This window comes from Calidris pugnax, unplaced genomic scaffold (assembly GCF_001431845.1).
Source record: "Calidris pugnax isolate Ruff unplaced genomic scaffold, ASM143184v1 scaffold206, whole genome shotgun sequence".
In the NCBI taxonomy this organism is placed as follows: domain Eukaryota; kingdom Metazoa; phylum Chordata; class Aves; order Charadriiformes; family Scolopacidae; genus Calidris; species Calidris pugnax.
The window spans coordinates 1238897-1259702 of record NW_015090957.1 but is presented as its reverse complement, the minus strand read 5'-3'; the positions used below and the strand labels follow the sequence as shown (position 1 = coordinate 1259702).

The window sequence follows — 20806 nt, the reverse complement described above, 5'->3', positions numbered from 1 at the left end:
ACGCTTCGATTCCCGTGACTGTCTGACCCAGGGAGACCTTAAGTTATGGCTGGATCCTTGCCTTAGCCCATTTCAGCTCTGTTTCCCACATAATTGTGCTTCCTCTTCCTTGCGAGCGTGTCTTTGGGTCGCTTCCCGGCTGCTCGGAGCTGCCTCTTTATATTCACTGGATAACTTTCTGCTCAAGCCCACCTTGGAAAGTCTTTTTTTTTTGCTCTTCTTCTCCCTCCACTTGGCCACTGCCATAGAAGATCACTGAAACAAACAATGCTCAGGGACTGAGGTGAGGGGCAGCTTTGAAAAACCCTGGAAACCCCAAATTCTCTTTAAAAATCTGGCTTCAAATGAGAGGGTTGGGAATCAAACCAAGCTCCTCCTGCGTATGGGAGGCACAGGAGCGTGTAGCACAGAGTGGAGGTGACCTGTGAGCCCCGCAGGACCCCAGCTGCCTTTTGGTCCTCTCTGACACACTCCATGCAAATAAATACAATGAGCTGCCAGGACTGTGGGTGTCAAACAGTGTTTGGTGATTTCAGGTGGAAGTTGGCTGATCTCAGCTGATGTTTTCATCCCCCGGTAGCAAACTGAGTCACTGGTTCTAGCAGAGAGGGGCTTTACTCTTGCTGTCAGGGGGCATTTGGTTGTGGTTTTTTTTTTTCTCCTTACACATATTTTTCCGTTTGTGCTGAAATGTAGGCAAGATTTTCTGGCAGGATGTCTTCCCATGTTGGTCACGATTAAGTAGTTAAACATACAGCTGCGGATGGCTTTCCAGCCGGGATGGCTTTCCTCTTTGCAGTGGTTTGGGGTAAAGTAGCCATCTCCTGCTGGGACTGTGAGCAATTGCAGGGAAGAAATGAGACTCAAAAGTCACCAGAGGGTAAATACACAGATAGAGCAGGAAGCTGAGGGAAAACGCACCGCAGTCAGCCTTCCTGCAAGGTTTTCCTTGCTGCCGTAGGAGCGCTGGGGTGGGTAACCACGGGCTCAGGAGGAGCACGTCTCCTCCCAGGGCAGCGTGTGCCGAAGGGCACGACGTCCTAGAGATGGAGGTGATGTGTTTTAATACTTCCCCTTGCTTTGAGAGCAGCCCAGCTTGGCCCTCCCAGCCAGGGCAGGCGTTAGAGGCAATCCACGAGGGCAGCACAAATCTGTAGCCTCCAAGAAGTGACCCCTCGGGCTCAGCTGCAAAACGTGGGGAGCCCAATGTTATAATACATCGAGTACTGTGTCCAGTTTTGGGCCCCCGACCATAAAAAAGACATTGAGGTGCTGGAGCGGGTCCAGAGAAGGGCGACAAAGATGGTGAGGGGTCTGGAGAATAAGTCTTGTGAGGAGAGGCTGAGGGAGCTGGGGGTGTTCAGCCTGGAGAAGAGGAGGCTGAGGGGAGACCTTATTGCTCTCCACAACTCCCTGAAAGGAGGGTGTAGAGAGATGGGGGTTGGTCTCTTTTCTCAAGTCACAGGCGACAGGACAAGAGGAAATGGCCTCAAGTTGCGCCAGGGGAGGTTCAGGCTGGATATTAGGAAAAATTTTTTCACTGAAAGGGTTCTCAGGCATTGGAATGGGCTGCCCAGGGAGGTGGTTGAGGCCCCATCCCTGGAGGTGTTCAAAAGACGGGTTGATGTAGTGCTGGGAGGTATGGTTTAGTGATGATGTTCCTTGTTTGTTGTGTGGGTGTCTATTTTTGTCAGTTAGGTTGATGGTTGGACAAGATGATCTTTAAGGTCCCTTCCAACCTAGAAGATTCTGTGATTCTGTGATACTAGCGACAAAATCTTTCTCACTGTCTAGAAGATTGTCTGAAAAGGTTTTCAGTTTGGTCCCCAGCGTCATGAATAATAAATTTTTCTACTTGTTCTCTCTTTTCTTTCCCAGCAACATCCTTTCTTCACCCTGCACGAATCCAAAGAGACAGACGTCGCCTCTTTTGTCAAACTCATCCTGGGAGACTGAGAACTGGACTTGTAAATGAATTGCCCTTCTGTGGACTGGTGGGTGCCGGGGAGGGGCGCGTGGCAGGACTTGTCATGAAAGCACCAACAGAAAGTCGCCGTGTTTTGTTTTGTTTTGTTTTTATTCTGAGAAACCCCCACCTCGCCGAAGTTTTTCAAAGGGTTCTTTGGTATCCATAGTGACATAGAACGAGCTGGTTAGTGAAATGAATTTTAATAAGGTTGGTAACCTTAAAACAAAAACAAAACAAAAAAAAATTTTAAAAGAGTGATTTACATATTTAATGACAGTCGAAGTCCCTCTTCCTAACTTTATCCTCATCCCCCTTCCCTTCCCCCTGAACCACAATTTGCTTTGTCATGGTAATAGGTGCTATGGTAGTCATGAAGTTGTATGTAGATTTATATTTTGTCCCTTCCATTATTTTAATATTTATGTTAAGTGCTTGATGGAATAGATTTCTGTTTTATATGAGGATGAATGCGTGGTGACGATGGTGTTGCTAAATGAGGCCACAGCAAGCAATAGTCGTCAGGGCTTTGCTGGGGAAAAGGTGTCAAAGGAAAAGAGAAAGAAGAGAAGAAGTGTCTGTGTTGTGGAAAATATTTAATGTGCATCATAAAAAGAATTTATAAACAAGGATCTCAGCTCAGCTACTCCAGCTGCTTTCGCAGCCTGTGAGGAAGCATCACTGTAAGGGAGGGAGGTCACCTCTTCTCCGGACACCGCACTTCGAGTCTGGCCTGTGGCCTGCGGGCACTGCCAGCTCCTGCCTGGGGACAGCCCCTGCCCTGTGTCCCACCGACTTACTCTGCTGGATCGGGCGGGTAATGAGTTCTGGAGCGGGAACAGATTGCTGGTTTAGTGTCTGGGACAAAAGCCCCCAAGGGAACTAGATTGTCAGAGAAGTTGCACAAAGCTCACGAGGAGGCTGCGGGGGTCGGTCCCCGCCAGCCCAGCAGCACCACAGCGTCTGGGGCTCCCTTGGGCTGGGGATGAACTGCTTTGGGCCTAAAAGGGAGTTCCTCTTTCCTCTCCTCCAGATGAGAAAGGATAACAGTCTGCATAGCACGACATGGGGGAAAAAAGGGGCTATCTCAGTGTGAGTTTCCAGGGCAGTGATCCCTGTGTGTGTGCCCACAGAGGGGAGTGCTGCAGAGAGCTCCCCTGAGCCCCTGCCGGGATGCGGTTTGGGCCGTGTCCAGCTCTGGTCGGGATGCCAAAGGCAGCCAGGAGCACTGGGCTGCGGCGTGGGCTGCAGGTGTCCCCCACAGGACCTGCAGCAGGGAAACCACAGCCCACCCAAACCTGGAACTCGTTGCTGTTGGCCAGTTCCTCAGAGAAAAGCTGCTAGCCAAGGGCAGGGGTGCGGGAGCTGTCAGGGCGGGAGGGGAGGACGGCAGATCACGCTGCTTTTAGGTAACATGGTTACTGTCTAAAGAAAAGGGAGACCGTGCCCTGCAAGGTGTTGCTGTGAGTCTGGAGCAAGGCCACAGGCTCCAGGTTGATGCTGGTTTGACTGAGCCAAACCTGTGTAGCTGCCTCGCTTGGCTGTGGGGTCCTCTGCCTTTGCTCCTTCCCCCGGCCCTGCAAAGGAGAATGCCTGTGTGTGTGGCTGTGCCAGAGCATGCACACATGCCCCGTGCCCCTCCACATGCTTCTCTTCCCCATCCATCGCATCGCTTTGACTCTTGGAGTCAAATCCCAGCGAGAAGCAGGCCTTGCTCTGCAATATTTAAGTTGTGCAGTGTGTCATTCAGCCTGGGATCCATCCTTTTCTCTCCCGGTTGAGTGGCTGCAGTCTTTGTTGGTGCCTGTTGGGCTTCTGGACTGGCCTGAGTGTCTGTTTGGAAAGCGACCCCTTGGAAGGGCTGGTGGGGAGGACAGTATTTGGAACAGGGGATCCCCAGTGGTGGTACCTCCTGTGCTAGGGACATGCGGACCACTTCAAAGAGGTGCATGTAGAAACCAGCAGTGCCTGAGCTGCCACCGTCACCGTCCCCGCCGTGGCTGGCAGTGCCCGCAGAGGTGGCTGTGGAGCCCCAAATTATGTAGCTCTGCCTTGGGGCCAGGACCGAAGGAGATTAGAGAAGCATTGCTCATGGGGATTTGTTGGACCCTGTGTCTCTCAGCTGCAGAGTGGGGTGGCTTGAGGAAGGCTTTGCAGGGCTTTCCTGGCTGCGAAGAGCTCATGGGTCGTGCAGACTTTGGGGCAGAGTATCCCCTTCCTCAGCCCATGTTCCACAAGCCTCTGCCCAGCCCTCGGTAACAATAACTCCATGTTCTGCTTGTGTCGAGGGGAGCCTTTCAGGTTACATTTTGTTGCGGATGAAACACAAGGATGTTTTACTTCGCAGTGTAATTTTAAGAGGCCTCACATGGCTCATAATCTGCCCTCTCATATTCCATGGTGTATGTGTGCGTTTTCTCTCTCTCACTTTCTCAGAGTCGCAGAGCTGTTTTGATTGATTGTCCTCAGCTGCAGCTAAAAGTCCAGCCAGCCAGTTTATAGACTTGGTTCCAGCATCAATTCTCGCTTTGAAAAACATGACATTTAAAACCACCCTTTGGTTTTCCTACATATGGATCTGATGCTTTTGTTAAAGATTGGTTTTGCTGCTTTTCTCCTGGAATATAAGTCTCATTTGGACACCGCATCTCCTTGACCTCAGAGCACCTTTATTTCAGTGCCATTGTAATTGACAGGTTGAATTTATGAGATACTGTCAAAGTTCAGTATTAATAGCAGATATTAATGTCACCAGCGTTTTCCAATAGAAAATTAATGTCAGTGTTGTCTGCAGCTAGTAGCCCTCTAAAATGATTCCTACATGCCTCGACACTACATGCTGAGTGCTTTCTTTTATGCTTTTTGCTCTTGGAGTGCTTGGGCCATCTAATCCCTTTGTTTTAATGACATTACAATAGGGCATGCAACAAATCACTGCACTTCCCTCCTGTTTCTCCGTGATTTGTTCCTTTAAAAGTCATCTGCGTCAGCCCAGAGTGAGTGCGGATCCATATGGGCACTGTGAGTGGGAACGGTGATCCGAGTGGGCAGCACTGCAGAGGGTGGGTATGGCAGGAGAGAAGTGTGGAGGCTGTCTGTCTGTCTGTCTGTCTGTCTCTGCGTCCCTCGTGGCACGTGTGGACAGAAAGCTTGGCCTGCCCCAGGATTTTCTTAGAGAGAAGCCTGAGCTGGTGGCCTCCACGCAGGGAGGAGAGCCAGGGACTCCTGTGTGCTTAAAAGCTCGGAAACATGCTGGGCTGCAAGATGAAAATCAGACTCTTTTTCTCTTCCATTTGACTGTAGCCTCTGTGAAGATGAAAAGCCTTTGGTCAGTGCTCAGAACTTTGCTTGGCTGTAACAAGAGCACAGCGTTGCCCAGGACAGGCCTGGTTTCTGGGACATTAAGCCTTTCCCAACAACCGTGTCCCCTGGGCACAGCCAAGGTGTTGAGGCTTAAAGCTGCTTTTCAAAAAAAGCTCTTTTGTTTTCAGACGATGCAGGACTCTGGGCAGCATCTTAGATTGTTCTCAACTGAGATTTTTGAACTGCAAAAGTAGCAGGTCTTGTGCCATAGACTCTGAAACAAACCAAAACCACAGCAGGCAGTGGAGAAGAGGGAGAAGCTGCTCGGAGCTCAGCACTGAGCTGTGACCTGGACCAGCTGCGTGAGTTGATTCCAGCACGGTCAGGCATTTGGGAGGCAGGGAGGGCCTCTGCACTCTGCCATGGTGATTTTGGGCTGCATGGAGGGTACTCAGCCCATCCCTGTGCAGGCAGTGGGGGACCACCAGGGCATGATGTTCATCCGCTTTTTTTCCTTCAGTGTACAGCTCTTGGTGTTCCTGCAGCCTCCTGGATGCTTGTGGCCTTGCCATCGTAGAGCTCTTGAAGTGGCAGGAAAGCTATTTTCTGGGTCCCCAAGAGCCCACCGATCCCTTAAACCCAAAAGAGGAGCTGGGGGGCATTTGCTGGTTACTGTTTTTAAACACCACGTTCGTGCTGCTGCAGTGGGTGAGATGCCCATCTTTTCTGGAGTTTTTCCAGGTGTACAATCCTTTACACAGATATCTATGTACTGTATTTCTGCATTTTTCCTGACTTTTGTCAGGTTTACTGGTGAGGAAGGAAGCATTTCTGACTTGTTAAAGAGGTGGGAACACCGTTTCTGGAGGCAGCTGGGCTCCCGTGTGCGACGGAGGAGGCCGTTGGTGGGTCAGTACTCAGAGAAAGCTCTAAAAAGAGAAGAGTTTTGCTCCCAGTTGTTGAGCAGGTAGAGAGGGAGGTGGCTGTGGGTCTCCTGGGTCGGTGCTGGCTCCACCTTGTCTTGGTGGGAAGGGGCTGCCAGGCCCTTTGGGCAGTGGAGCAGTGCCTGGGCCAGGGGTAGGGGTGCTGGCGTGTACAGCCTTAGCTGGGATCTCTCTGTGTTTGCTGTGAGCTGAGTGTGTACCTGCACATCTCCCTGCTTCCCTAGGCATTTGGGAAGAGGAAATCCTGCCCGGCCAATGCAGCATTGCTTTAGTGGCTGGTCTGATGTAGTTCAGACAAGGTTCCCACCAGCTCCCTTGTTTAATAGACCTCTTTTTTATTAAAAACAAACCCCAAACTCCTCTCTCAGAAAAGCCAGCCAAGATGCTCTTTTTTTCTTCCCCTCTCTCTTCCATCTTGTTCCTCTTAGAGGAACTCTGGGAGCCTGTCTCGGTGCTTTCACTCTTTCACATGCCAAAGATTGCTACATCCCTCTTAGTTACGCTCCTGCCAAACCAGATCTTACAGTCTTGCCTCAAAAATCATCCACTTCCCTGCTCCTTGGGGTTCCTTTTGTTGCTGTTGCTTTTTCATTGAATTTCCTCATGTTTATTGACATGTCTATTGTTGAGCTTCCTGGACACATGCAGCTCTCTTTTTCGGATACAGAGGAAGACAAATAGTTGCCTTCCCTGCTCTGCCCCTGCTGTTGGGGAAATACTGCTAGTGCTACGGTTCCTACAGATGGGGACGGGTCTTATTTAGAGCTGGGGTCACGGAGGGTGTAAACTGGCATTGCTCCATTGGCTTGGCTGGAATAAGGCCAGTTTTGTCCAGCTGAGAATCTGTCCTTAATGTCTAAACAGTTACTACACACTAATAAAGATTAATGATTGTAAATCCCCACGGATTATACATAAAATGGCAAGTTTTACTCATTAATCTTTATTGCCATATTATAGCTGTTTATGTTAGAGGAGTCGTCTCTCTCTGTTCTGAACATGCACTTAGGAGGTGGGGGTCGAGCGTGGGGGAGCTGAAGGGTGGACAAAAGAGACCAGATGTCCACGTGTTTTACAGCCTGTGTCCTTCCCCCAAGTTGGTTGTTTCCTTGAAAGCCGTTAACCAGCAGCAAAGGATGTATCGCAGAGCTTTGTCTGCTTCACTGGCCTCTGGCTGAGCTATAAAATCCAGATTGTTTCTGGTGAGAGGGGATCAGATCTCCTAATTAATATTTCAACTCAGCCTTTACTGGAGCAGATGGATAATATGAAATTTGACGTGTGCTCTGGCAGGCCAGGGCGCTGCACTGCAGCGAGACTCCGCTCCGGACCGGGGCTGGAAGAGATGCTTTCTCTGCAGCAGGAGCTGTGCTACAGGTTGAAAGGATGCTGCTCCTTCACGTAACCCCACACCATAGAAGCAGCTGATTTTGTTAACGAAGAAGGCCAGAAAAAAGATGAATTCAATCTCAGCTTTTATGTGTTTGCAGATAGAGACACAGCCAGGAGGTGGTGGTGCCAGTGGTCTGGGCACAAAGGTTTGTGTGCTCTATAAAGGAAGAGGACTTTAAAGGGAGTGCCGTAAACTGCAAGGGTGGTTTTAATGGCACAGGGACAAAATGAGTCCTCCCTAAGGCAGCTGATGTCAGTCCACCCTGCCATGAAGGTCTGGAGCCCATGAGGAAGGCTGGAGCAAAAAGAGAGGGCAAAAGAGACAGCCACAGACTTGATGGAGTAGGTGAGAGCCCCTGTCTCCTCTTTCTCCTGCCATGTACTCCTTCAGGCCCAGATTTGTAGGCAGCGGGTTCACTCACCAGTCCCAGATTGCCACTGTGTCCCCACTTCCAGCAAGAGCAACAGGATCTAAAGCCCACAGGGAAGAACTGGAAGCGAGCTGGTGCGTGTTTCCTGCTACGTGGGCTTGTGTGTTGCTGCTTCTCCTGCTGAGCTCGTCAGTGAGACACAGAGATCAGACTTAGATGATGGGGAAAGCATGGGAAAGGCCTCTGTAGCTGAGGAAGAAGAGGGTAGACATATTCCGGTGGTCTCTAACTAGCCTAATGGTGGAAATATCTAATTTTCAGGCCCCAGGGATAAATGAATTCTTCAGGGCCCCATGCAGCCAGCCAGCGCCGTTCCACCGGGAACTATTTGGGCTGCGTGGCGTTTATTACACGGCATCTTTAGTGCACTCCTGGGTTGCTGGAAAGCTCTTCGCCTCCATCGACACCTCAGTCACCTTTCCGTTTTGTATTTTACAGTCTGGGATTTTACCAGCAGCCTTTCTTCTAGGCAGTTGGTCAGGGCGAAGGTGAGGGAAGGGGGTGTCCAGCCAGGGCTCCGCCGAGCGCTTTGGGAGAGGAAGGAGCTGCCCCTCTGTTATCCCGTGCCTGCTTCCCGGGAAGCTGCAGCCAGAGGTTTGCTGCCCTGCGGGAATCCAGCCGAAGCGAGAGCTTCTCCTTGGCATTCAAAATCCCGTCCTGGAAGTGGAGCGGTGCTGGAATTGCAGCCGGCATCGCTCCGAGGTGGCTCGCTCTCGCCGGCAGCCGGGCTGCAGGACGGGCCCCGTTTCCTTCCTCGAAAGGCTCTTGGGTTTCTCTAAACGATGGGGCAAGAGTCCAGCGGCTGCGAGGTACCGCGAGGATAAGCCGGGAAAAGCTTGGAAGCGTCGTAACCGCTCTGGAAATAGAGATGGAAATCTCAAAAGATCAGACGTTCTTTCGGCAATTTCCAAAGCTGTGTGGTTTTAGCCAGACCTGAAAACCCTTCCTAGAAGTTTATTTCAGGGTATTTTGATACGTTACTTTCGCTTTTGGGCCCAGCTAAATCCAGGAAACTCAGAATAGTGTAATTTTTAAATAAAGAGTAAACACACCCCAGCTATTACTGAACCAATCAGGAGAGTTTCTGCTTGGTTTCTCTTACAGGAAGAATTCAGGCCAGCTCAGGGTTTGTCCTAATTCCGTCTGGTTTTACCCCAGATTGTTATTCTTTTTGAGAAAATAGGAGATGAGACCATGGACTTTCCAAAACACCATGACCCGTCACGCGAGGGTATGAACCGAATTGGGCCAGGAGGCAGATGGAGAGAAGTGCTCCAGTAAGAGGCGGCCAATGTCTGATGGCTGGAAGGAGCCGTCTGGCAGCGAGCGTGCCCGTGGCCTCCAAAAGCAGAGGTAGATACAGTTTCCCCAGGCGTTGTGTGATGGAGCTATCAGCGTCTGCCACGGCTTGGTTTTTTTCCTCTAGTAAAGAACATTCAGCCATCTCGGAGTGGCCAGGAGCAGGATCTGAAAGCCTTTGGTGTTTCTCAGCCCCATTGTATGGGTTTTTTCAGGATACTGCAAAAAGTCAGGGAGGGCCAGGTGTCCTTGATTTACAGAGCCGGAGTGAAGAGATGTAGATTAAGTGCCTCGAAGAGCCAACAAAGGTGTATTTAAAGATAAATTACAGTCTCTGTCATAGCTGCTAAGTCAGGATCAAATTTTCACATACACAGGTGCAGCCACAGAGCTCTCACTCCACACGTAGCCCAGATTTAGTTGAGTCTTGCGTAAATATCTAATGGCATGGACCATACTCTTTGGTGGGCTGCTGGGCAGGCTGGGGCTCTACAGGCAGGAAAACGCCTGGGTCAAAAGAAAATATTGCCAAAATGAGGATTTGGCTGCAGACATTTCCTATATAACCTAAGAGTGAAGTGGATTTCCAGAGCTCCGTCGTTGTGAGTGGGGCGGCGTGTGGCGCTGCGCCGGGGGGGCGGCTGGAAATAGGCACAACATACACAAGAGTTGGGATTTTGCCTTCATTTTTTAATAGCAATACATTGGGGGAAAGCTGCTAGCTGGAGTTTCTCGCAAACTGGAAATGTGTTGGAGTAAATCTTGTCAAAAAAACCCTGTCTAAAAATGCCCGAAATCTTCAATTTGAGGAATTACAGTTTTATTGGCAAAGATCCATGTTTAGCATGAAAAAGTACGAAATTATTAGAGTTTCTGTCTTACGATGTGAAATCTGCTTTTTCTTGAGACGATGGTAAATTTGCAACAGGGCTATTTCTACGTCCTTTCAGCTGGAACAAATGGAAAGGCTGGGAGCACAGTGGGAAAGCAGCCACTTCCCAGTGATCTGCTGGTACTGGAGGGGCACGGGGAAGCACCCGCGTGTTTTCAACATGTCAGAAGAGAGAAGACTTTCCAACCTGCTGTAATGCAAGTCCTTATTTTTAGGATTTAGTCCTTTATTTTTAGGATTTTTCTTTTTTTTTTTTTTTTTTTTTTTTTTTACAGTAACATCATTTGTTTTATAACTGTGAAAGTCTCTGCTTTTCCTTACATGTGGAAGGCTGATTATTCCTTCTCGTGTTCTTAGTATTTATTATTTATCCATTTCTGGTACTACCCAAGTTGTGCTGAAGGCATCTCCCAGCCTGCCCTCGAGCCATGCGGAATCCCTGAGTATCTCCCGACAGCTGGGATGGTGAATGGCAGTAGATGGCTAATTATGATTTTATTATTTTAAATTATATTTATAGCAATTTAGATTTTCTTTTAGTGACCTGGTTTGCTCTAGAATTAGGCATGGGGATAAGGAATTTTTATTTTTAAATATGGCATTTTTCAAATTTTCTTTAAATGTCTTGAAGGCTTCTGAATAAAGCTACTCACTCTTTCATTTTTAATAGGAGAAGTAGCAGTTGGGTTGTAATTGTTCCTTCAAGAGGGGATTGACAAGCATGAGGGATCAGTTTAACTGGTAAAAACTCTAGGTCACAGCATCGTTAACCAAAAGTGCCCTGGAATTCCGAGAAATTTCCACCTGAAAAAATAAAATCTGGTTTGTAATGAACTTGGTTTGTCCAAGTCTCATGCCAGGCTTTTCTCTAGTGAATTTACATGGAGATTTCCTTCGGCTGGCGAGAGCCAGGGTTGCCAGGATTGCTTCAGAGTGGGGCTGGGGGCCACCAGGCACCTTCTGGCCCAAGGTCTCCTCTGGGTGTGGAGGACACGAGTCCTGCAGAAATGATGGAGGAGCAAATGGATGGCTGCTTCTTGCTCTGTAAGAGATGTTGAGGTGGAATCCCACAAGCGGGACCGGTGTTAGAAAAGCAGGACTGGGGGCTCAAAACCAGTTTTTTTGTTCTTTTTATTCCCTTTCTCCACTGCACAAAGGTGCCTTGCTGCTGCCCCGCCGCCTCCTGCGCCTCCCCAGCCCCGCTGATAAAGAATGCTGTGGTGCATCTGTTTTCAAACAGCTTGCTTTGGTTTTCTGGTTTGTTTTTTCTTCCCCCTATGTATAAGAAACGTTGGGTAGCAGAATATGGAATTCATTAGAAGTTCATAAAGCTGGGACCTCAGAAGGATGTGGGTATAAATGCTTTTCAGGCATCTGAGGTGAACTTTAAATGGAGCTTTGGCCCTCATTTGCTTTCTGCTTTTCAAATACCATTTATGAGAAAGTGGAGCTGTCAAAGCCATGCATGAACTTTGCCTTCTTGCAAATAACTTGTCTCAAAGTAAATTGTCAAAATGCACAAGAAACTTGTCTCAAAGAAAATCCAGTAGCTCTACAAAGCTGGAAACGTGTGTGCATTAGAGTGTGTGTGTGTGTGTGCACGTGTTGTGCACGGGTGGGTGGAGCGCGTGAGTCTACCATTTTGGAGAGTAAAAAACCAGAAAGTCGAGTGTTTTTAAAAAAAGGCAACGTAAAATATTTATTTCTTGGCAAAAGTACATCAGACCACATCTCCCATCCTTCTTTTAATTGCTTGGTGTTTGGTTTTGTTGTCTAAAGTCTTTGCTGGCCCGTTTCCTCCGTGGTGCTGGTTGCTCCTTCGCAGCCCATAACCTCAGACAACCCCTCTGGCAGCGAGGGGAGCCCACGGGGGTCTGCACCCGAGGGCAGGAAGGGGAAGGTAGCATGAGATGAAAAGGCAGGACAACCCAATAGGAGCAATTCTCAACTTTTAGCCTCGTTGGGGAAACTCCATCCTCATGAGGTTCAGAACTTCCCACGTCCTAACGCAAGATCCCACATCATCACTCTAGGGAGGGTGGGTTGTTCCAGAGGTAGGAGGCTTTGAGAAGGACTTGGCTGGTTCTTGTGGACACGTGCTGGTGGTATATCTAAAAGAAATGAAGTGCCGTTGTCTTTGTGAGGTTCTTGTCAGTGCTGGTCAAGGTCCCCTCGGTCTTCCCCCGGGCTGTGTGGCAGGGCAGAGCCAGAGCAAGGAGGCAGTGCCACCCCATGCCGTGGTGAACCCTCACTCCGAGCTCCTGTTCCAGGCGAAATGTCACAACGGAGTCACTCAGATATTGCAAAGTTCTGCAATAAAATAAAAGGGGGCCCCTCCTGCCCTCCAGAGCACTCCTGGTTGCCCACCCACGCGGCTCCGTGTCCACTCCCTCTGAATCACTGCTCTGAACCTGTGTTCTCCTCACTCATCTCAAAGCCGTTCCTCCTCCTCTGAAGATGATAAATAGGAGACTGACAGTAGGACCGTGTGCCTAGTGTTAGACAGGCTTTTATTTAATGTTGTTGTTGTCTTAACCAGATGCTTTTAGGATCCGTGTTGTACTGGATTAAAGATATTGGTGGAACAACTGAACTGGTATTCTTTAACTGCCCCAGGTCCTTTTCCTCCGCTTTCTTCATTAAAAACAAAAAAAATAGATTGGGAGAATATATTTAACTTGAAAAAAACCACCCCAAACCGTGCTGATGGAATAGGTTAATCTTCTTCACTACGCTTTGATTTTATTTCTCAGGATATCCAAAGGTTTATCACTGCTGCTGAGAGAAGGGGACAGTACACCTTTTTGAAACTTCAACCACTGTAACCGTTTTCCAGATGTGTGTGTGTGTGTGTGTGCGTGTGTGTGTTTGTTAAACGCCGCACTGTGTGTGCGTGTGTTCTGCTGAATATTGTGTGCATCTAGGAAATGCTTCAAACAACTGCCTGGAAGTCAAAACCAACCACCTCTTTCCAGTCATATGTTTGCCGTGACTTTTCATAACCACACTTGAACTAGTGGTCTTGGATTAAATATTCAAAGAGCAGGGCATCTTTATAGCAATGGTATGTCAGTCAAATTAAGAAAAATGTACACAAAAATAAATAAATGAAATTTAAAAGTAACCTGCTGTCAGTCTACCTGTGTTTACCCAGTGGAGGTGCCGCCAGTTGCTGGGGACAGGCTTTGTGCTGCTTTTGCTGTCCACGTGGAAGGTTTCTAAGGATCATGTGTGGGCAACAGCTTATCGTACGTTGCTGAAAACTCAGGAAAGCTCAAGCTGCTCTACAGAAATTGCTGTCAGTTTTTCTGCCCTTGGTTTTTCTTTCTGTGCTTGGGCTGGCCTGGGCAGACACATCCCCATCCCCTCCACCCCACATCGAAGCTGGGAGCCCCCTCTCCCTCCGGGGCTCTGGCAGGGCTGGTGGGAGCAGAGCAGCCCCCTGTCATGCCTCCCCCTGCAACAAAAAAGCAGCTTTCCAGTAGGAATGGGGGGTTTGAGGGGCTGTGAACGGACACAGCCACCAAGCCCAGCCCCTGGGGGTGCAGGTCTTGGGGCTGGGCTGGCACCAACCCGTGCTGGTGGGGTTGGTAGCCCGGTGGCTCGCTCGGCACCTTGGGCTGCTGTGGCTGAAGTAAGTGGAGGGGTTTTTTTGTGGCTGCCGGCCCCTGCGCTCGCTGGAAAACAGCCACGGGGCTTTGCTCCCTCTTTCACCAGGTCCTGGATCCAGTCTGTGATTCCACTGCCAGCCCCATCGCTATTATCTGCAATTAAGCCTTGCATTTCTCTAAAGGTTAACGATTGGGCTGTGCGTTTGTCATGATGCAAAGCCAATTTTCACCCTTAATTTATTAGGCCGGGCCAAATAGCATTTTTCTTGAGTAAAGCATGCTGGTCTGGGTCATGCTGAAACACGAATCTCTTATTTCTCTCTTTCTCCTGTAAATAAAATTATGCTTCGATTTATATTAGAACGGCCGAAAACAACGGATCAGCTCCCTCTGCTGATCCTGCAGCTCCAGTTGAGGTGAAGAGCACTAAGTTGCAGAGCTGGTGTGCTCAGGATGAGCTGAACAGAAATAGCCCAGTTAATAAAATAACTTGTGAGGGCACAGGGGAGGAATCGATGCTCATGGTGTAGAGGAGGGCGCAGTGGCCGGGGCTGGAGGCTGGCAGGCTGCAGGGGGAAGGTTCCCCAGCATCGGTGATGGGAATGCCTGGGATTCGGAGATGGCCATAAAAACGTCTGAGGAGAAGAGCTGGAGGAGGCACATCACCATTTCTGGGAATCCTACGCAAAACAGCTGCCCAAGTTCTATCCGCACTGAGGGATGTGTATGTTTGTGTGTTTGTGTTCTGTCTAAAAGGAAGAAATTAAGAGCCATACTTTTATTTTATCAAATCAAATTAGCCTTGTATGTTCAGAATATTTATGCATCAGTGCTTTTTTCTTTTTATTAGGGCTTTATCTCGCTGTAATCAATTCCAAATACAAAACTATTTTTATCGCTGAAATGCAGCAGTAATTTATAAGATGTAGACAGAACGCACACGAGATGCCAAAAGCAATTTTATGGAGCCTCTTTTGTTGTCATCTACAATGCGTCAGTTCTTGCCTTCAGCCTCTCATCAATTTTAAAAGCCCCAAGATGAAAAAAATAATAAATAGGAGTAAGTGTACTGAAGCAGCTGCCAACCCCTAAAATAGTGTGGAGATACGTGTGCACCTTTGGGAGAGAGTTTGATTGAACACGGCACAGGAACGTAAGCCCTGCTGAGCTCTGGAATACAGTTATTTTAGTTGGCGAAGTGGCAGATCTTGTTCCCTCTGTCTCCCTTCCCTGCTACACACTATTTCATGTATGTGCGGAAAATGGAATGGCAAAATAATGTCCTGCATTATCACAACAAACGTCACACTGAAATGAGGAAAAGAAGAAGAGTGGAAGGTGAGGTCCTCGCAGCCAAACAGGAACTCCAGCGCTGCAGAAGACAGCATTTCAGCACATCCAGGCTAAAGCATGACTTTTATGTGGTCCTTCTTTGGGTAACTTTCCCCAAACTGAGCTATTCATGCTGGATGTGACTTGTAGGCTCATCGTGGGATTGGCAGTGGGCTGTCAGAAGTTGCAGACACCCATCTTAATCCACTCTGACCACCACTAAAGGTAAAACTTTCTCTCAGAGAAATGCAAATTAAGCTGGAATGAGGTCCCAAGTACCTTCTGGCAGCAGCATCTCATGGAATTGAGGTAAAGATGAAGAAGAGCCATTTCCCACAAAGTGAAGCATTTGTGAGGCAGGACCTGCTGCCTTGTGGTGTTGCACCTGTGCGAGACAAGGGGTTTGGCCTTGGGATGTCTGTACTAATAATGGTGATAAATTTGCTACTGGAGCCTTCCTGGAACCCTCGGGGCTGGAGAGAGGTGGCTGCTGAAATGCCTTTGCCTGGTGGCTGTGCACTCGTGAATACACGGAGTTGTGTGGATTATTTTCTCTTCACACAGCACAAGAGCGAGATCAGAGACTATAAAAATGAAGAGAGGAGTGTTTCACAACTCGTTTCTGAAGACAGCCTTGAATATCTAGAATCCAACTTTGATTTGTGACTTTTACTTTGGCCTGACAAATGGCCTTCCCCTAACACTTCTCCATGTTGACAGATGTCTGCGATGATGGACCGAGGAGTTGAAGAACCTGCAGGACATTTTCCAGGTGACAGCACCTGCTCAAACACAGCCCTTGCTCTGCACGTTGGCTCCACTGCTGCTTGATGTCCGTGTGCTGGGACAAGGCACATGAAATTTTAGCAATTAGGTTTTATAAAATGGGATGTGGAAATATGAGTATCTGAGGTGACACACACTCTTCCTTGGCGTGAGCTGCTCCTCCACCTTCTCTGTGTCACGACAAACGTGATCACAGCCCAAGCACAGCAGCACAGTGCTCCCCTCCTCGGGCTTCTCCTTCCTCCTCTCCTCTGGGATCCCCTCTGGGTGTGCAGGAATGTTTGCTTCCAGAATGCAAATATGCCAAATGAAGCACTCCGAAATCCCCATCCCTGTTTTCATGCCAGTCCTTTGCTCCCTCCATCCAGCTCCCCGTGTCCCACCGGAGCATCTCCAACAGCAGCATCCAGGTGTACGTCCATGGGTAGAGTTTTTCAAAGTGCGCCTTTGATCTTGCCGGTGCAGACATCATTTCTGCTCCCTCCAATTTCCCTGGTGTTTCCTGCTACACAGCCACAGTTTTACCTCTCCAGCACCCTTCTGGTTGCATTCCTGGCTCTCCGGTGCTGGAAGTGCAGGGGTTGATGCTGAAAGCAAGATATTGCAGAGTTATCTTAAGAATATCTTGCATCTAGAGGTGATGTAGTTTACTGATGATAAAGATACCCATGTTTAATTCTGTTTCATTTGCTTGCCAAATCCTACTAATGTTATGAGAGGAATAGCCAAACTGGGAGTATTTTCAGTCTTTAAAAAGCATCCCATTTTAATACCCAATGATTGGTTTTAACATATTCACATTAATAGGTCTCTTTCAATATGCTCCTATTAACTGGAGGTATTGAAAATAAATGGAAGGACATTACAGAGTGTTAACAAATTATTAATGGCAAACTTTACTGAGGCACCTTTCTTGTTTGCCGACCACTTTCACATTAGAGTGCTTTTGGGAAATAATAGTAATAAAAAAATCCCTCTTGAAGGAATCATTACTAAAGCATTTTGCATGCAGATTACTTCAGGCTTCAGCCTTGCGACTCTCGGCGAGGTTAGGAGAGGAAGGCCAAGATTTGTTGATTGAGATCAGATGGTTGGTGGCGAGAAGGAATCTAGATGACTTAACTGGAGGGATTAAACTCAAGTCTTTTGGCTTCCATTTGGCTGTTTTATAAACTCCACCGCTGGGCCAGCAAGTTGGGCCGCGTTCCCCTCGTGGTGTGTGTGTGTGATGTTAGCGAGGCGGTTTGAAGCATCAGCCAGTCCATCAGTGTGAGCCGCCAGATGTTCTGGGTGAGAAAGGGAGAGACAGTGTAACTGAAAGCTAAAATTAGTCCCCAAAGCGCCCGTCCGCACACCTCCGGCTCGGCGGCTGACCTACTGCCCGCCTGCTGCTGGCCCAGGAAAGTGGGGCTGAGAAATCTCCAGCCTGGCCACCACCTGGGTTTTTTTGGTGGTTGATGGTGTGCGTTGGGCTCCTCAAGAGCTCCGTCCCCGTTTCCCTGCCCTGCCCAGGGAGATGCAGGTCCGTGTGGTACCCAGACCAGCAGGGATGTGCCCCGGCAGCACCACGGCCACACGGCACTGCCCGGTGACGCACCGTGGGACACGTGAGGAGCCACGGTTTGTTACTGGCAATTCCTGTTTGAAGCCTCACCCATGAGACGTACCCCCACGGGAGGAGATGGAGCTCACTTTCTTCTTTCTTTCAAAGCCCTAACCTTTAATTTTACAACGCTGATTGAAACCAAGACTGGAAATAAAAAGTCAGAGCTACTCTCTGTTTTCCTTCCCCTCCCTTCCATTATCTTCTTTCTTTTCCATCCATCCTCATTTCACATGCCTCTCAGATTGCGTCCCCCTGGTTTTCCAGTTATTTATTGACCCAGACCTAATTCCTTATTTCCAGAAATGTGTCATGAATCCTGCCTTTGAGTCATTCGCTCTTTGCTTTCCAGGCTCACCTCCTTGACCACGTTTTCCTGTAAGAGATAAGGATATAGGGTTTGCGGAGTAATCGCAGCAGGATGCCTGGGTTTCATTCACGGAGCTGTTGCCACTGGCTCATTATGGAAAATTAGGAGAGTTATTTCACCTTTCAGTGCCTCACCTCAGTGTCACCATCTGTAAAACAAGGCTAATAATTGTTATCTCTTCCTTGCAGGAGAACTGGGGAGCTTCGCTAATGACCATCTGCTAAATGTTCTCAGAGCCTCACATGAACATTTCTACTGAAGTGCAAATTATTATTAGAAACCAGGGATTGTTACTGGATTGATATCAAATCATTGTTGACAGCTTCTCTGCAGGGAAAACTTAGGCTCAGCCAACAAGAACAAGCTGCATGTTTTGAAGTTGTGCAGTTGATTATATTGGCTTTCATCTTCTGGTAAGAGGATCCTCTGCCATCTGAACTCTCTGATCTCTGGGAACACAATTCATCCAATCAATCTGGAGGAAAATAAACCTCCTCAGACAAAAAAATAAAGTATCCACCTGAGATCACATGAAGATGGAAGATGTCAATTAACTCCCAGCCCCCAAGTCCTTAACTCTTGTAAACCCGGTGTTTTCCTGGCCCACCAGGCAGTGCTGAAGAGGAGGATATAATGCATCTATTGCACCGTCCTGGTGCTGCAAAGAGCCTCACGAGCCCGCCTGGGCTATTTTATAATTGAAAACATGCAACTATTTTACAATGGAGTTGGTGCCACTGAAGGTTTCTATGGACTGTCTGAGGGATACGTGTTGATCTCGTGCAGCACACAGAGACTTGAGGTGCCAGGACTGATTTTGGCCGTGGTTCCCCCTCAACATGAGCCAGCCTGGGGTGAAGGACTTCTCCATACCCCTCCTGAACCTGACCTGGTGTATTTTCTCCCTGGGTCAGCCCCAAGATGCCCACCCAGCTGATGGATTTGGTTGCAAACTGAATCTTGAGCCCATGTTGAGCACCACAGAGATAAACAGGAACCGCCACGGGGTCATCATTGGTGTGTGCTCCACGTGCCCGAGACCTGAATGAGCTCCACTGATGACTTTACAGGGAGCCACTGCCTTCAGCCAGCGTGGTCTCCCATCCTCTTAGTGACTGGGCTCATCTGTTGTGCTTTCCCTGAGCTAGAAATGGAGAGGGAGGATGGCTGGAGGCTACAACCCATTACGGGGTGTTCAATAGCAGTGCTCTCAGCAGGGACAAACAGCCAGAGGTGGGGATAATGACAAGGACCAAGTTGTGAGGACCAGAGAGCTCCAGTCTCCGTGACACTAAAACTGATAATATATAACTGGTGGGACTTAACAACGGCCCCGAGTCTTCTCCCTCCGATCCCATCACCTGCCATTATGGTCACTGTCTTCGTTTGCCGGGTTTAAGTAAAATAAATGTGTTTTAGTGATGTTGCTGCTATCCAACAGCATGAGCAGTGCTCTGCTCAGGAAACCCTTTCAGAAGCAGCGCTGTGAGGGCTTGAGGGAAGGAAAGGGGTGAGTCTGAGCTTTTGGGAGCTCCAAGGGGAATATAAAGGTCCCTGGTGCAACCATTTGCACCACGCTGGGGACTCTGGAGGAAAGTCTTGGTTCTCTCGAGCAGCACAGAGCATATTAAACAGGGAAAAAAATAGCCGAGTAATTTTTTAATTAAAAAAGGATAATAACACCTTGTGTTAAAATTTTAAAAAGCAACCCTCTGCATTTAAAAATATACCTGTAAAAGAATACGTGCCTTTTGGCTATTTCCTATAATAATGTAACTTTGGTCACATGGCTCTCATTAAGACACCAGAAAATGTTGTAAACTGGCATTTATAAGCTCAACATAGGAAATTTCTGTATTTTTATTTTGAATTTATAATCCCGGTCCAAGATTTGCTGAAAGATATGAAACTTTATTCGAGGTTTTGGAAATGGAATAATTTCTGAGCAAAGCAGTCCTTTGGTAAAAACTCCCATCTGTTCAAATTTTGACATTTTCTCCAGGCAAATATGATTTTTTTTTTGCCTACAAAATATGCAAATATGCAAATATTAAAGAAAAAAAAATATTTCTGGCTAAGAGCACAGTCACTAATACTTAAAAAATGCATTGTTATGAAATGTTACCAGTTTGAGATAGAAGCAGTTAAAACACACGGCAGCACAAACACCCGCCCTGCCCGGCGTGGATTCACCGCTGAAGGCGAGGGAGTTTTGCTCTGAAAATGGACAAGAACCTTAAAAACAGGGACGATACCAACCACATCTTTTACCACCACCCCTGGTAGTTAATAATTCATACTGCCCAAGCATATAATCAGGTGGAAACTTTCCTCTGAGCTCACATCCCCGGACAAAGCTCTAAAATTTGAAATGAAGTGGACTAATTGACTTAAGCAATGATGAGACAAGGGGTGATGCCCGTCATTCCCGAAAAACCCCGGGGTTTGGAAGGGTACAAGCAGGTTCCAGCCCATCCTGGAGTCTGGTTTCAGCAGCTCCATCCCAAGTGTGGCTCTTTTACGAGCAGGCTGCAGGTGGCAATGCATTTATGTCCATGTCCTGCAGCTTGAGAGAGCTCCCCGAAACGCCGTGCCGGCCGCGGAGCGGAGGATGCTGCTCTCCAAGAAGAGAGGGAGGGAAATATGAAAAGCATAATTGCAGGGACTGGGTTACAGTGAGATCAGATAGGTTTGCTTTCGGTGGGAACAGCTCACTTCTGAAGGCAGCAGATCACAGCCGCCGTGATTTTTCTGATTTATTAAGTTATGATTTATAGCATCCCCAAGTGCAGCACAGTGCCCTGGCAGTGTCCATCTAGCACTCCCGCTGCTCTGGGTGCTATAGCAGGGGTTTGCTCATAACTAAAGGTCTTTGTA

General features: G+C 48.3%; 1 protein-coding gene across 3 annotated transcripts in view; it reads left to right on the top strand.

Annotated features, from left to right (window-relative positions):
- MAP2K6 (mitogen-activated protein kinase kinase 6) overlaps window positions 1-19848 on the top strand; it is a 35458-nt gene extending 15610 nt beyond the window's left edge. For 2 of the 3 annotated variants that reach the window (XM_014952255.1, XM_014952253.1), the window contains exon 11: window positions 1879-13351. In XM_014952255.1, the coding sequence (XP_014807741.1) occupies window positions 1879-1956 (78 nt within the window). In that variant the 3' untranslated portion in view covers window positions 1957-13351. Of the gene's footprint in view, window positions 1-1878; window positions 13352-18117 lie in introns of those variants that run through there. The other variant, XM_014952254.1, reaches the window with a different exon arrangement.
- The last annotated feature ends 958 nt before the right edge of the window (window positions 19849-20806 follow it).